This window comes from Patiria miniata, unplaced genomic scaffold, assembly GCF_015706575.1.
Source record: "Patiria miniata isolate m_02_andy unplaced genomic scaffold, ASM1570657v1 HiC_scaffold_6, whole genome shotgun sequence".
Taxonomy (NCBI): domain Eukaryota; kingdom Metazoa; phylum Echinodermata; class Asteroidea; order Valvatida; family Asterinidae; genus Patiria; species Patiria miniata.
This window is the reverse complement of record NW_024037073.1, coordinates 8621853-8636146: the sequence shown is the minus strand read 5'-3', so window position 1 is coordinate 8636146 and position 14294 is coordinate 8621853. Positions and strand designations below refer to the sequence as shown.

At 40.7% G+C, this 14294-nt stretch overlaps 1 protein-coding gene across 1 annotated transcript; it reads left to right on the top strand.

Annotated features, from left to right (window-relative positions):
* Positions 1-119: 119 nt before the first annotated feature.
* On the top strand, positions 120-10001 carry LOC119743538 (NAD kinase 2, mitochondrial-like). Its single transcript, XM_038219964.1, has 8 exons — positions 120-584; positions 2237-2325; positions 3413-3670; positions 4914-5141; positions 6197-6292; positions 6863-6918; positions 8012-8189; positions 9177-10001. Exons 1-8 carry the CDS (start codon positions 282-284, stop codon positions 9310-9312), a joined length of 1344 nt encoding a protein of 447 aa, XP_038075892.1. The 5' UTR covers positions 120-281; the 3' UTR covers positions 9313-10001.
* The last annotated feature ends 4293 nt before the right edge of the window (positions 10002-14294 follow it).

The window sequence follows — 14294 nt, the reverse complement described above, 5'->3', positions numbered from 1 at the left end:
AGTAAATAAATTTGAGGCCAAGTTGATGGGGCGAAGTGACAATATGGTGAAAGAGGATGGGGCGAAATGTAACCATTAACCATGACCGACAACAACATAAAGGTCGAAGGTCATGCATGCTTGTTTAGTCGAGTGCGCACGTACGCTGTTTTACATGATTCATTGATTGATAAATGACAGGCTTGACGTGACCGCTGGTAAACACTAAACTGGATTTCTGACTGTCTGTGTCATGTGTGTTCAGAGACCTGGAAGGCTGCCCTAGCATTAGAAGGACATTAATGATGTCTCGCTCCCAGATTGGGTTTTGTGCAACTTGTTTCGGCTTGCACATAAATCGACTTGGCAACAACATTGCAAAAACTGGCAACTTCAGTACTTTGTCTTTGATCAGACGACTGTTCAGGTCTTCGTCATCATCATCAAACTCGCCGGAGCAACCAAGAAGAGGGGGCGGTACTGAGTATGGAGGGGAGGGTGTCCCCTTCAGGCCAAAGAGAGCCTTAGTTGTGTCGAAACTGTCGCGATATTCCTTCGAAAGAAAACGATTTCATGATCTTGAGGAAGAGGGTTTGAAACAATTGGTGAGTTTAATATCATGGTTATTTTTGATATTTTTAAATTTTTGGTGATTGTATAATTATCGCCGGATAATCCCATTCCGGAAAAAATGTAACCTGACGCCACTTCTGCGATTGTGCACAAAGTCTATGGAGAGTGAAGAAAATTTTCTAAGTATATCCGTACAAAATTGAAAATGTTTTACAATCCCAGATTCATGTCTTAAAAACTCTTATCATCATTTTTGCAATGAATGACCTTTAATTTCATTGAGATGAAAAAGTGGTGTCACTCAGGTTGCAATATTTCCCCCCCCCCCCCCAATTCCATTAAGAGAACAAAAATCCACTTTTGGGTTATTTGACTCACCAAACTACTATTACTAGTATTAGCAGTGTTTAAAATAAGGCAGTGTATATTTTGCCGGAGACGGCAAACCTTTAGTAAACGTTAGTTTGCCGGATATGCACTGAACATGCGCAGTTACTGTTTTTTTGTACTTATTTATTTGGGGATGAGAAAAAAAAACTTAAAAATGTGGTGCGGTCGGAATCGAACGCGAGTCATCCCGCTTACTAGAGCCTTTGCTTAACCACTACACCAAACGCGCTACACAACTTTTGGTGGGAATTTAATACATATTATAATTCAGCCCTATTTTAAAGAGTACAGCGCCCTCTGTTGATATGGATTGCCGCCGGCAAACCTTTAGTAATCGTTAGTTTGCCGTCATTACCTCCGGCAAAATATCCACTACCTTAAAATAAACAGAAATGAGAATGTGAAAAAAGGACAAGGTTTTGAATATGAAGATGACAAAACGTAACACGAAAATAAAAGATTCTATGGCAACCACCCCAAGGCCTGAACTGCAAGAAAAATCACAATTTAGAAAATAGGGTCTTTGGAATTAAAAGAAGACTAATTAAGGTTGACGAGGGTATTTTGGAGGGAAAAAAACCGGATGAGAGGCCCATAACTTCACAATCGCTGAACTTTTGAAAATGATCTGACCTCATATTGATATTTTTTTTCTCACGCTAACAAAATTAACAAATAAAACTTGTAAATTATGTTGAAATGATGATCTTTTGCTAAACAAAAATTGGTTAAAGTGGTCAGAAATTACCTCAGATCCCACCTTATATTATTTACTCATGAGTAGTTGAGTACCCGCGAGTAGTTAACCGAATTCCCATAAAAGCAGAAAAGAGTTATATAGGCCTACTATGATGTGAAGTTTTAAACTTACAAGCAAATAGCATGCAAGTCACAAAACATTCTTCAGCACTGAGATATATCCTTACCGTGCGAGGTTTTGGGTCATTTTGGGGGGGACGAATGGAATCCTAGGGAATTGCTACTCGCGAGTACCTGCTTCTACTCAAGCCAGGATGAGTACTCGAGTAAATCAAAAAGCATGATTAGAACAATGAGTAGCATAGACTACTCATGAGTAATCGAGTTACTCACCCAATGGTATTAAGGAGTGCATCATAACCATAAAAGCACAAAGATGTCAGATGTAACAGGGACAAGAAAAAAGGAGATCCAAAATTGACCCATATGTGACAAATAATATTGAAATGATCTTCTTTAACGTACATTTTTGTGTCAAGTGATTGTAATTAGGTTTCAAAAGACAAACATTTTAAAATTTATTTTCGTGTTGCAGCTCCTACAGAGAGGGTCACATTATGACATGTATTTGGAGAAACACAAAATTCACGTGTCTAACGTCAAGAAAGTTGTGGACACCCTACGGTAAGTCTCTCTACTCACTTGACTGTTTTTAAACACCCACTTTCTGTACAGTGAATAAGATATTTTGTTTTTGGAGGAAGGGGTTGGTGGAAATTTGAAAACTTCATTTGAAGTTTGACAAGAAAAGCTAGAAAATGCAAAGATTGTTGTTTAATTTTCATACACAGAGTGTGCTGTTTATTCATCAGTGATTTTATCATTTGCTTTAAACAGAAATCATCCAAAGTATTTCTGGTACTGATTTTCTAGGCACTGTTCAATTGTCGTTTGAAAGATTCTTAACAACATATTTAAGTATTGAGTGAAATAAAGACCTTTCTTTTGTTTGTAAACATTGAGTGCCATTTTGTACAGGATGCCATGGATACACAAAGGATACAGCCTCCCCCCCCCCCAAGAGTTGTAATGAGTCTCTGATTTATGTGACTCGAGTCAAGTCATTTTAAAGAAATGATTCGAGTTGAGTCATTAGGTCAAGAAGGTCGAGTCGAGTCGAGTTGAGTCAAATATTTAGCTTGAGTCACTTTGAGTCACAAATATTTGAATACTATACAGGGTGGATAAAAAACCCAAACCGAGATATTGCTAATTGGAACAGCAGTAGGGCACGTGTAAAAGGGAGATATCCTCTGTTAGGGCTGAATCTCCTCTTTAAAATGACACCCTGATCATGTCATTACATTCACGGTTGACTGAGCAGTGACCAATTTATGAAAGGGTCTATCTAGAGACTTGCACCACTTTTCCCTCCACCTGCCTTGATTGGCAACCATAGCCTTTCGCTCTGTGACAAATGACACCACAAAAAACCACAATTGAAAAGTGGCGCAAGTCGAGTCACCAAAAATTGTGACTACTCGATCGAGTCATTACAACTCTGGCCCCCCCCCCTGTTTTTGGACACTATCAGATCGTAAGTGGTGTATTTGCCAAAAGACACGATTTCGCTTACAAAAAAAACAATTACGGTACGCCCCCACCCCATCCCCTCTACCAATGCTCATATGAGACCTTATTCCAAGTTCAGACAAGTAATAAACATTGAGGCGACTTTATTACAACTCTGTTAACCACACCCATATGTCAGATCGCAGAACATAGAAGTCAGACAAGCCCAGTGGTTTGATCAGAACCTGAACCAGGAGGCCGTACGATGGGCCGACGTTATCATCGCGGCCGGAGGGGACGGTACTTTCATCATGGCGGCCGGTAAAGTGACAGACGACACACCGGTGCTGGGAGTCAACACAGATCCCAGTAGGTCCGCTGGCTACCTCTGCCTCTCAGAGAAGAACTCTCTGCAGTTTGACGGAGCCCTGAGGAAAATAATAGACGGAAATTTCAGGTGAATTCTTACCGCTACACATTCTGATAATGTTCATTCATCAAATAAACCACTAAGGGAAATTGATTTCAGTATATTTTTAACCCTAACAGAACTCAACCCATCAAACCCCAACAGCATGTTTTGTTGGAATCTGTCTGGACAGGTACAGTACCCCTAAACTGACAGTCTTTTACATTGGGTTGGCACATCTCCAGAAACTAAGTCAGAAATATGTGTGTGCAGTTTCCCATATGGTACTGTTGGAATTTGCCAGGATGGGTATGGTTCCTAGTAAATCATGCTAGGGAGTTAGGGTTAATCTATAGATATAATTTGAACAAAGAAGTGTGGATGTTAACCTGTGACTTCCAGAATACCGTGCCAGTGCTCTACCCACTGAGCTTCGGTTGATGTTGGTAGTCTCCCTAACAAGCCTCTGTACTGATGACTTCACACTTTTGTTTACATGTGTGCTTTTCTATGGTAGCCTGGTGGGGACAACGGTTTCATAGCCCCATAGAAAAGCGCACACTTAACAAATTGTTACGCCATCAGTACAGAAGCAAAGGCTGCATCCGAATCAACTGTCTAGAGCTAGGTCTAGGTCCGCACCCATTGAAAATACGCGGGGACGTGCTGACAATAGACGTAGCCGTAGCTCTGGAAGCCCGTTTCGGACACGGCCTTATGTCAATGTCTGGTCATGGGGAATAAGTCGGAGTACATAAACTTTTATGTGCCATCTGGCAAGGGATCAACAAAGGGTTAATTACCTCAGCAAACAGAGCACAGATAAAACATTCTAACCCTAATCTTCCCAAATCCTCCAAAATCCTCTTTGCAAAATGGAGGACTTTGCAGGATTGAGGCTTATGGCAAAAATGTGTGGCTGATTTTGGAGGATGCACTGTGTCAAGGTCTCGGGCCGGACCTTGTGTTGTTTATAAATGCTCAGCCGTGCATAAAGTTAGGCCTAGATTATTCTTGAAATCTTCCGCACTGCTCCAGGATGTCACTGGCTCTGCCTCAAGATATTGACAGTGATTGCCGGAGGATTTTGCAGGATTGAGGCAGTGGTCATCCCTCCAAGGACCACATTCAAGGAATAACTGAGGATTTTGCAGGATTGAGGCTGTATGCACATTTTACATTGGAAGCAGTTGAAGGATTTTGCAGGATTGAGGTTACAGCCTATCAAAAATGCCTTGGGAGTTGGGCTTAAAGATTTTCAAGGCGTACCCTTTCCGTATTTTTGAGACAGGTGGAAGTGGCGACAGCGAATCCGCACCACCGTCGAGAGCGGTCTGATCAACGCTGAACCCATTGATATCCATGAGCAACAGCTAAGGTTACCAGACCACCAGTACGAACACTGGAATAGGGAACAGCGAATGCGGCAGGGGTTGGAGAAGAGAGTGGAACCAGGGCCCACCGTACTGCCGGTCAGGGCACTCAATGAGGTCTTTATCGGTGAATCACTATCATCAACGTGAGTATCAAGACAGCCGCTCAAAAAAGTGTTGGCCTTAAGAAAAAGGTATCTAAATTTTAATATGGCCACATATGGGCTTCAGTCAGTGGGGGACAGGGTGTACCGTCACCGCAAATATATTGTCGCACAGTTTTGGGACTCGAGTGTCATTAGCCTTCGACTCAAGTCGAGTAGAGTCTTCTGATGAGGGACTCAAGTTGAGTTGAGTCATTTGCTTGCAGTGACTCGAGTGGAGTCCAGTCAGTTACCCATTGGGACTCGAGTCCAGTCCAGTCATCAAAACTTGTGACTCGAGTCGGACTTGAGTCGAGTCATTGACCCGAGTCATTACAACTGTGATCATATCTGCTTCTTTCCCCCCCCCCCCAAAAAGTATAGGCCTAATTTGATGCAAGCTGATTTATTTACCATCGCTGCAGAGCTTAACGAATATAAATCCATTCAAAGTTGAAATGATTTGTAAATATTGATCAAAACATCTATGCAGAGACCCACATGTTCCATTGGTTTATGTACGTACATGACCCGGTTTGATCAATATGTGCTGTCGGGCTGGACAAGTTTGTAACTATTCACTATTCTACTGCCGCAGCGTTGCATACGTTTAACTCTAGTAAAGTCAATTCTGCAAAAAAATTATAAAATCATATGAAAAATTCATTTTGAAGACTTGAGCTGTCAATACACTGTTTTTATTCAGCAGCAACTTCAGAGGAAATAACGCACCCAGCTGGGCGGTGGGGGCTCTCAGTACTCCCCTTCCCCCCCCCCCCCCCCCCCCTCCCCCAGGACGACATGTCCTTTTGAGGGGACTTTTGAAAAAGCAATCGATGACCATGTGTGGTCATTTTGCAAAAGTCGGCATTTTCTCTGACATTGGCTAAACTTCAGCTCCGGAATAATTTAGGAACTTTTGATGCTCAAACAAAAGTAACGCTTCAAATCACTCTCAATGTCATGCATCTTCCAAGATGTAAAATATGCCATGTCCCACATAATACCGGTTAACAATTGTTAAATGTATAATTCATCCTGTATATGTTCTCTTTCAGTGTGTCGTATTATGAGATATCTGTGGATGGAAGCCCCATGGTTAAGCAGAAGAGCTCAGGAATCACTATCTGCACTGGCACGGGGTCTACATCCTGGTAGGTATTAGCTTCCATTCAGAGTAGTGTAGTACTTAATACTAAGTACTTAGTACTAACATAGCACTTAGTACTAATATAGTACTTACTACAAACTTAGTACTTAGTACTAACTCAGTTTTTAGTACTACCTTTGTACTAGCTAAGTACTTACTACATACTTAGCACTTAGTACTAACTTAGTTCTTGGTACTAACTTAGTACTAAATAATTAGTACTAACTTACTTAGCACTTAGTACTAACTTAGTTCTTGGTACTAACTTAGTACTAAGTAATTAGTACTAACTTAGTACCTATTAATAAATTAATACTCAATCTTTTGTACTTCGAAGAAAGCATGAAATGAAGCTGACACTGTTATATATTTTGTGCATACATCTCTAAACTAAATTTGAAACCTTTTTGTGCCAAGAAAGCTGTACGATTTAATCCACATGAGCTTAAGAGCCGAAAGGTTCTTGAAACACTATTTAAAATGGCAAAACAAGATTAAAATAAAGGTGAATGTGACGCCTAGATGATTCATTGCATTGGTCCTTTTGATGATAATTTCTTTTGTTCGTCCACAGGTCCTTCAATATAAACAAGCTGTCGCACCAGGGTGTCAGCGAACTGTTAAATATAAGTAAGTATTTTCCCCTAGCCGTTTACGGTCTGATGTGATAATTTTGTCAGTGACACTGATGTTTGAATTGTACACTGTCTAGGCTACCACTGAACTCCGTTCACAAATGGGCTCCGTGCGCAAACAATAGAGGGCGCTTATTTACACCTTGGAGAGCCCCGTGGACAGGACGCATCGCGTGCGCATACTGGATCATGCGCGTATGGCGCAAAGTACGCACGATTGAATGTGCACAAAGCATAGCGTCTTTGCATGAGCATCGGGCATTGTTGGCAATGCTTTTGAATGTCACTCCAAGGGGTCTCCCCCAATTCTCCCTTCCTCACCAATTGAGGGGGTAGTTGCGCACGGAGCCTATAGTCTATGGTGCTTTGTGACCACTTTCGAAAGGGGCGAACCTGTGTTCACAGGAACGGAGTGCCCATCTCTTTTTCGAAGCGATTGGGCCAGACTTGAGTCCATGAAATGCTGCTGTGGGGGGATCGCCACACCTCCACCACAGCGAGTCTGTTACCTTCCCAGCATTGAATAATGCCGGTACCCATTTAACACCTGGGTTGAGAGGAGTAATTGAGGTAAAGCGCCTTACTCAAGGGCACAACACGCATGGCCACGGCGGGGCTCGAACCCACAATCCAACGATCATGAATCCTATGCTCTACCGCTAGACCACACGTGACCACACGTACTTACGAAAGTACGCATGTAAACAGAGCGTGACGTCACCATGTCCCAGATCAATTCCAAGAATAGTTTTGTCACCAAGCCCGATTGTCACTGTTTAATTTTCTTGTACAAAAGGTATGCGTTCTTTCAGCAAAACGAAAACAATTCACACACATCCCTGTGATTTGTTTTCGTTTTACTAAAAGAACACTTACTGTTTTGTGATCCGTAGACAAAACTTTAAAACGGTGGTTGTGTTTAAAAGTCCGTAACTTGCAAAGTACATGAGTGATTTAAATGGTTCTTGTACTAAAAGAAAGCTTATGAATTGGGCTTTCATATCCTAGATTTTGAAAGTGCTACATGCAGAACTTCACTAAAACAATGGTCCCGACATTTGGGTTTCGTTTTTTTACTTGCCCTGTAGTCAATGAAGAGTCTGATGTGGACATCCCGATCACTCAGGATCTTCTCGAGAGAATTGCCTCCAAGTTCAATAGCTCGCTGCTCTTTGACGCCAGTGTGCCTACCCTTGCCTACACGGTCCGCGACCCAGTCGTCAACGGTGTCTTCAATGCTAACTTACCAAGAGGTTTTGCCAAGAAGTAAGTGTTCAGTACCAATTGACCTATCGCTGTTTGCGAGTTAGCCACGCCCCTTAGACAACCTTATGGAATTTTTGTACACTGAGTTTGTTTGTCTCAGATTTTGCGCGTTCCACGTCTATTTGTACATCATGTAATTGGACAATGTCTGTATGTAAGGACATTTTAAGGAACGAATGTAGTATCCAGACACCACTTTGTTGGTTGTGCACAAAGTCTATGGAGAGTTGAGTGCATTTCAAAGTATTTTCTAACAAAATTTTAAAAAAATTCTCAGTCCCAGATTCATGTCTTTTCAACATTTTTGCAATGATGGACCTTCATTGAGATGATATATGATGAAAAAAAGTGGGGTCATGATGCAACATTCTTTCCCATTTTAATTACGACGTTGTTACTTCTTATGACTCGAACAAAAACAACATTATGGTACATTTTATAAGAAAAATGTGATATGTGCCCTCAAAGGCAAACCCCGTACGCTACATCACAGCAGACATCAATAGTATAATGTGACTTCTCACTCCCACGCGGCACAAACAAGTTTACAGCTATTCATAAGATGGAATTTGCGTCGAGATGAAAATTCCATCTTACAAATAGTTTCATTGCGGTACCCGCTGCTACATCAGATTCGAACCAGCCAACCGATCCCGTGAGCTCGGTGGTCGAGTGGTAAGACGTCTGCACTAAAAAGCAGGAGGTCGTGGGTTCGAGTCCCACCCCAGTGATTTTTCCAACTTTCACTCAGGGGGGTAACACACTGAGTATACAGTGTTTGTACGTCAGTGAAGGGCAAAAACCTGGTATTAAAGTTTATAGCTTCTAACTAGGATGAAAGACATTGACATTTTTGGGAAACCGCCAACGTAGCGCCGGATAGCTCAGTTGGTAGAGCACCTATACGGCATTCAGGAGGTCCTAGGTTCAAACCCCGCTTCAGTCAATTTCTTTCTTCCATCTTTGACGTTGTATTTAAATTTACAGGATCCGTCTGCGGTCGCGCGGTTGGGATGCCTGCCTAGTCATGGACAGCGGGTCGTCGTTTGTCTTCAACGACGGCGCAATAGCAACACTGGAGATCACTGAAGATGATGCTTTGAGAACATTTGAACTGGATTAGGCTCTTCTGTAGATTTGCCCCACGACAACGTTTTTGGAATTAATTGTGATTCTGTCAAAAAAGTCACAGATTTTCAGGATTAAGTCCAAATTTCTCCAACAATACAAGAGGAACTCCTTATAACCCTAACCCTGCCAGACGCAACGCAGTGCATCGGGTGTAAAAGTCTGGTGCACTTTGATGCATTCAGCTATCAACACCAGGGTATAAACGGCATTTTCTGAGACAATGAGAGTCGGTCCCATTGAACAGTGCCTCAGTTGTATCCTGCTGCAGTTGGTGACCACGGACTCTGAGGCAGTTTGGCCTGGAGATTTTTTGGCCTGATGGATCTTACTATACTGAGCAGGCTTGTCATTTTAACAAGTGCTGAAGTATAAGTGGACTTGCAACTGTAACTTCTAAAAGGACTTTGTTTACTTCTCAAAGACAACAACGATTTAAATTATATGAATATAGATGCAGTTGCATTAAGACCAATCTTTAATTATTTTTTGTTATGCAATAATTTTATTAAGGGGAAAATTCCTGATGTGCTCGTCTACTGATCACAATATGAAACTAACTCTTTTTCTTTGAGATTAATTATGTTATATTTGTTTACCCTGGCAAATCATCAAAGAGTGGGTGTGCATATTTATGGTGTAAATCGAGGACACACACGTGCAACATCATCGATGAATTGAGAACAGGAACCAAATCGAGGACGACCTTGATTAGAAAACGTGTACAAAACCAATGAGAGCTGTTGCGAAAAAGTTAGAGTATAAACAAAGGAAAAGGGAAGAGGAACAATAGAAAATCCTCGATTTACACCATAAACAAACCTGTATGACTGTGTGTGTGAAACCTCATTTTGTGGTGAAGATTGAAAAATTGAAGCATTCATAGAAAAACAAAGATTATCAGGTAGTAATTTTGCCTGTACAGAATGGTGACGTTTTTGCGTTTGTAAAACAAATATGACATTATTTACGTCACTCGATTATTCACTAATTACTGTTTTCCTACATTTACATTACCAAAGGGACAACAACACCGACTTAGTATTGTGAGGCAGTGTTCTGTCCAGGACCTAGTTACGGGTAGGATTTCAACTTATAGGAAAAACTTGGACCGTGTTGTGTGAACATTTCATTGCCCCTATATTTTGGTGGCACGGGTGGCTTGTGCGTAAAGCGCTCGCCTCTCACCAAGGTGACCACGGTTCGAATCCTGGCCGCGGATCGCATGTGAGTAGAGTTGTTTGTTGGTTCTCTCCTGTGCCACGAGGGTTTTTCTCCGGGCCCTCCGGTTTTCCTCCCTCCGGAAAAATCAAACACTTTCGATCTCAGGCTGTGCTCCGTGGTCATATATGGGTCGATGTGGCCGGCAGCCAGAGGCGCCTTTACGTGCCAGCGGCCCGACCACGTTGTAGCCGCGTCCTTCGCAATTCAGCATCCCAGCTGCGAGTAAGGATGATTAGCCTCCCAAATTATTATTATTATTATTATTATTATTGTTCTTGCAAATCCTATTGTACAAAGAGTGTACGTGTTCTACATATCCCCGAGGACCGACACACAAAGGGAGAACAACAGATCCTTTCAGTCCTCGGGAGTTGGGTCTTTTGTTGGAAACGGTCCTCTGTAATAAGTCTATGTGCTTAGTCTATGGGAGAGTGTTATATTACAGGGACAAAAGGAAACACAAAGCATTGTCCTCGAGTGTATAGTAAAACAAGAGTTGGGTGTTTGGTCCCTTCAAGTACCAAACAAGTATACTAGTATCAGGTGTGTGTAGTGTGGCCCGCAAGTCTGTGATATAGCATTGCATACACTGGAAGAAAGCTCACAGTTATCAAATGTTACTCTGCAAAATGTGTTAATTTCTTGCAGAGTAAAACTTTAAATTATTGGCACGGCAATATAAACAATAGACTTTATTCACGTCTCGGCCATATTATTATTAAATTGAACGTCAGGTGAAAGTGAGGCTTGGTACGCAATCCAATAATTAAATAGTCTGGCACCCTCCCATTCGACAGTTTAAACCTGTAAAATGGAGTCGGGGAACACGGTCGAAAATGGCTTCTCCGTGAATATATTCCATTGTTGACTTTTGCGACAGCTGGACATGATGTTCATATCACCCTAAGAAGGTATTGAGGAAAGAATGTTGCAACCTGACGCCATTTCAGCGGTTGTGTACAAAGTCTATGAAGAGTCAAGACAACTTTTTTATGTATTTCCTAACAAAATTGGAAATGTTTCTCAGTCCCAGATTCATGTCTGATCACCATTTTTGCAATGACTCCCCTTCATTGAGATGATATATGATGAAAAAAGTGGCGTCTGGTTGCAACATTTTTTCCCGTATTAAATCCTCAGGTATATAAACAAAAGGCAACAATTGTTGACAACTTTTCAATATCTGTGTATATAATTAATGTACAAATATGCAAATAAGTAGGCGGGAGCTTCCAGTACTGAACGACACTATAATGAAGCATATTGTTTCACATTGTCTGCAAGGTACATAATTAAACTACTGCCTGTAATATTTGGAAGCAAAACTTTAATTGTGTAAATTTTGCAAACTACATAGAGAATGGGCTCTGTTGCTTTGCATGGTAGCACTCTCGATTTTGTATAGATGGATTGCATTCGGCCGCCATCTTTGAGGTGTGTTTTGTTTTGTTAATTCATTAACAATGAATGCGCAACAGGTCTGCTCTATGCGTATCCCTGTTGAACACGCATCAAAGATGTGTGTGTAAAGCCTGTCACGTACGAGCCGATACAGCCCATCAGGCCGGCGTTTATCTCCGGTTTGAGTGGCATGAAACGAATGAGAATATTTCTATTCCCCCTGGATGGGATGCCAGTCCATCGCTGGCTAATGCTGGTGCCCATTTATACTCCTAGGTGGAGAGAGGCAAGTGAGGGTTTAGTGGCTTGCCCAAGGACACAATATATGGCCAGCAACTGGATTCGAACCCATGACCCTCTGATCACGAGTCACAAACCCCAACCACTTGGCAAATGATCTATACCGAACTTCTGATGGAAAGTTTGGTCACAAGTTCCAGGGAATTACTTTACACTAACCAGTTCATTCTTGATATGAATGCAAAAATGCATGATGTGAATTTGTGACAGTAAATAGTTGCGATGTGAAAGTTGCAAATTTTGTGTCTTTTTTTTCCCTTTTTGAAATGTCAAATTCACTTTATGTTCCCATTGCCTCATAGTGTGAACAGGCCTTAATGATACGTTTGCTTGCCTGAAATCATGAATAAATGAATTCCAACTAAAATATGCAAATGTGAAATGACAGTCTATGAATTACTTTCATTTGTGGTTCATCAACGAGCAGCTTTGAATCTCAGAAGTCACTTAAGGTTTAGTGAACATGCATGACTGGACTGAACTCCCATTCCCCCCCCCCCCCCCCAAGATATTTCATTGCGCAAAACGTCAGACAACCTAAAAAGTTGGAGGCCCAATCATCCACACACTGCATGGCTTTTTCCCTGCTAGCATATTTTGGAAGAAAACTGCAGTTTGGAAAGGAATACAAATATAGATATGCATAAACTTTTATTTGGAATATGGGGGCTTGTCACTCCCAATTTCAGACTGCGTAACACAGTTTATCTGTTGCTCAAATATTTGCTAATGTGACAAATAAGCAATTTCATACCACATCAAATGTGTGTGCACCAACTATTAGGTGCCCACAAAGTAAATAAGACCTAAAACTGATAGAACAGAGGCAGAGATTTCTTGAATACTTTCATTTTTATTATTTGACAGATTCATGCATTTACAAAAATACAACACAGTATGTACACTGTTATATATACAACAGGGAAAAGTATACATATATACAGTTTTTGAAACTAGTTATTCAAATTTTTGTCCTTAATTACAAAGGAACTAAAAGGGATAAATTATATTCATTTTACCATGTTTGGTACAAAAAAGCTGGTTTTTAAAAGGTAAGAAAACACTTTCCTAGGTTTAGTAACCCCATGTCCTGAGAAATGTATACATGTAGTGTAATTTCTTCGCTGGCGGTTTACAAAACAGTGGACAGGGTTTAGTATCCTAATTTACGATAAAGATAAAAAGTCTTTTTGTAAAACTCACTTAAACACTTAGCTGCACATCGACATGTACTTACATGTAAAACATGTCAAATTTTCAAATGTACAAAAACATAACTCTTCTTCCATATAAAAATACTTCAATACTTTTCAGTTAATAAAAGCTTGGTCCTTCTTCATGTATATCTTAACAAAACTGTTATTTTCACTCACACACCGAACTTGGTTCCTTTCAAATAAAACTCCCTTCGTTCAAAAAAGTCTTTTACTTATTCACACACAAACGGTCCTTCTAAAAACTTGCAAATTCTTAAGTAATAGAGTGTGCAAATTGACCTCAAAAACCCGCAAGATTTTACGAGAATACAGTACATCTGGGCACCATGTATAGGATCTACCACATGTTTTTTTTGCATTTCATTTTGTAACCTGACTAAGCTTATCCAGTCAAGGGAAATAATTTGGTTTCTGTGAAAGAACAGAAACTGCCATTTACAACATATTGAAAAAACATTGCAAAGTAACGACTATCTTCAGAAGAAAAATTTTCACCCCTACTTAAAGGGAATATACAACATTTGCAGACATAAAAAAAAGCTACCAAAATATTAAACTTACTGGATATCTTAAACATCCTGTAAAATCATGGCACCTGCTGTGCTGATATTTTCAACAAAAGTGGTATGAAGTTTTTGTATTAATTTCCAAAACTGGCTTTTACCAAATACTTCCCCCAATTTAACATATTAAGTTACTCCACATTTTGTTTGCAATCTATTACACATCTATGAACGGGTACAAGCCAGCTGGACTGGTTCCCTGACCTTATAATTCCCTGACATCCATACATTGCTCCGTTTCATCTTAAGTAGGGTCACGTAACCAGACTACA

Excerpts from the sequence above, each read along its gene's own strand:
- LOC119743538 (XM_038219964.1), top strand. The coding sequence starts at position 282 with ATGATGTCTCGCTCCCAGATTGGGTTTTGTGCAACTTGTTTCGGCTTG. Across the intron at positions 5,142-6,196 it reads GGTGAATCACTATCATCAAC|TGTGTCGTATTATGAGATAT; the intron begins GTGAGTATCAAG and ends GTTCTCTTTCAG. Across the intron at positions 6,293-6,862 it reads GGCACGGGGTCTACATCCTG|GTCCTTCAATATAAACAAGC; the intron begins GTAGGTATTAGC and ends GTTCGTCCACAG.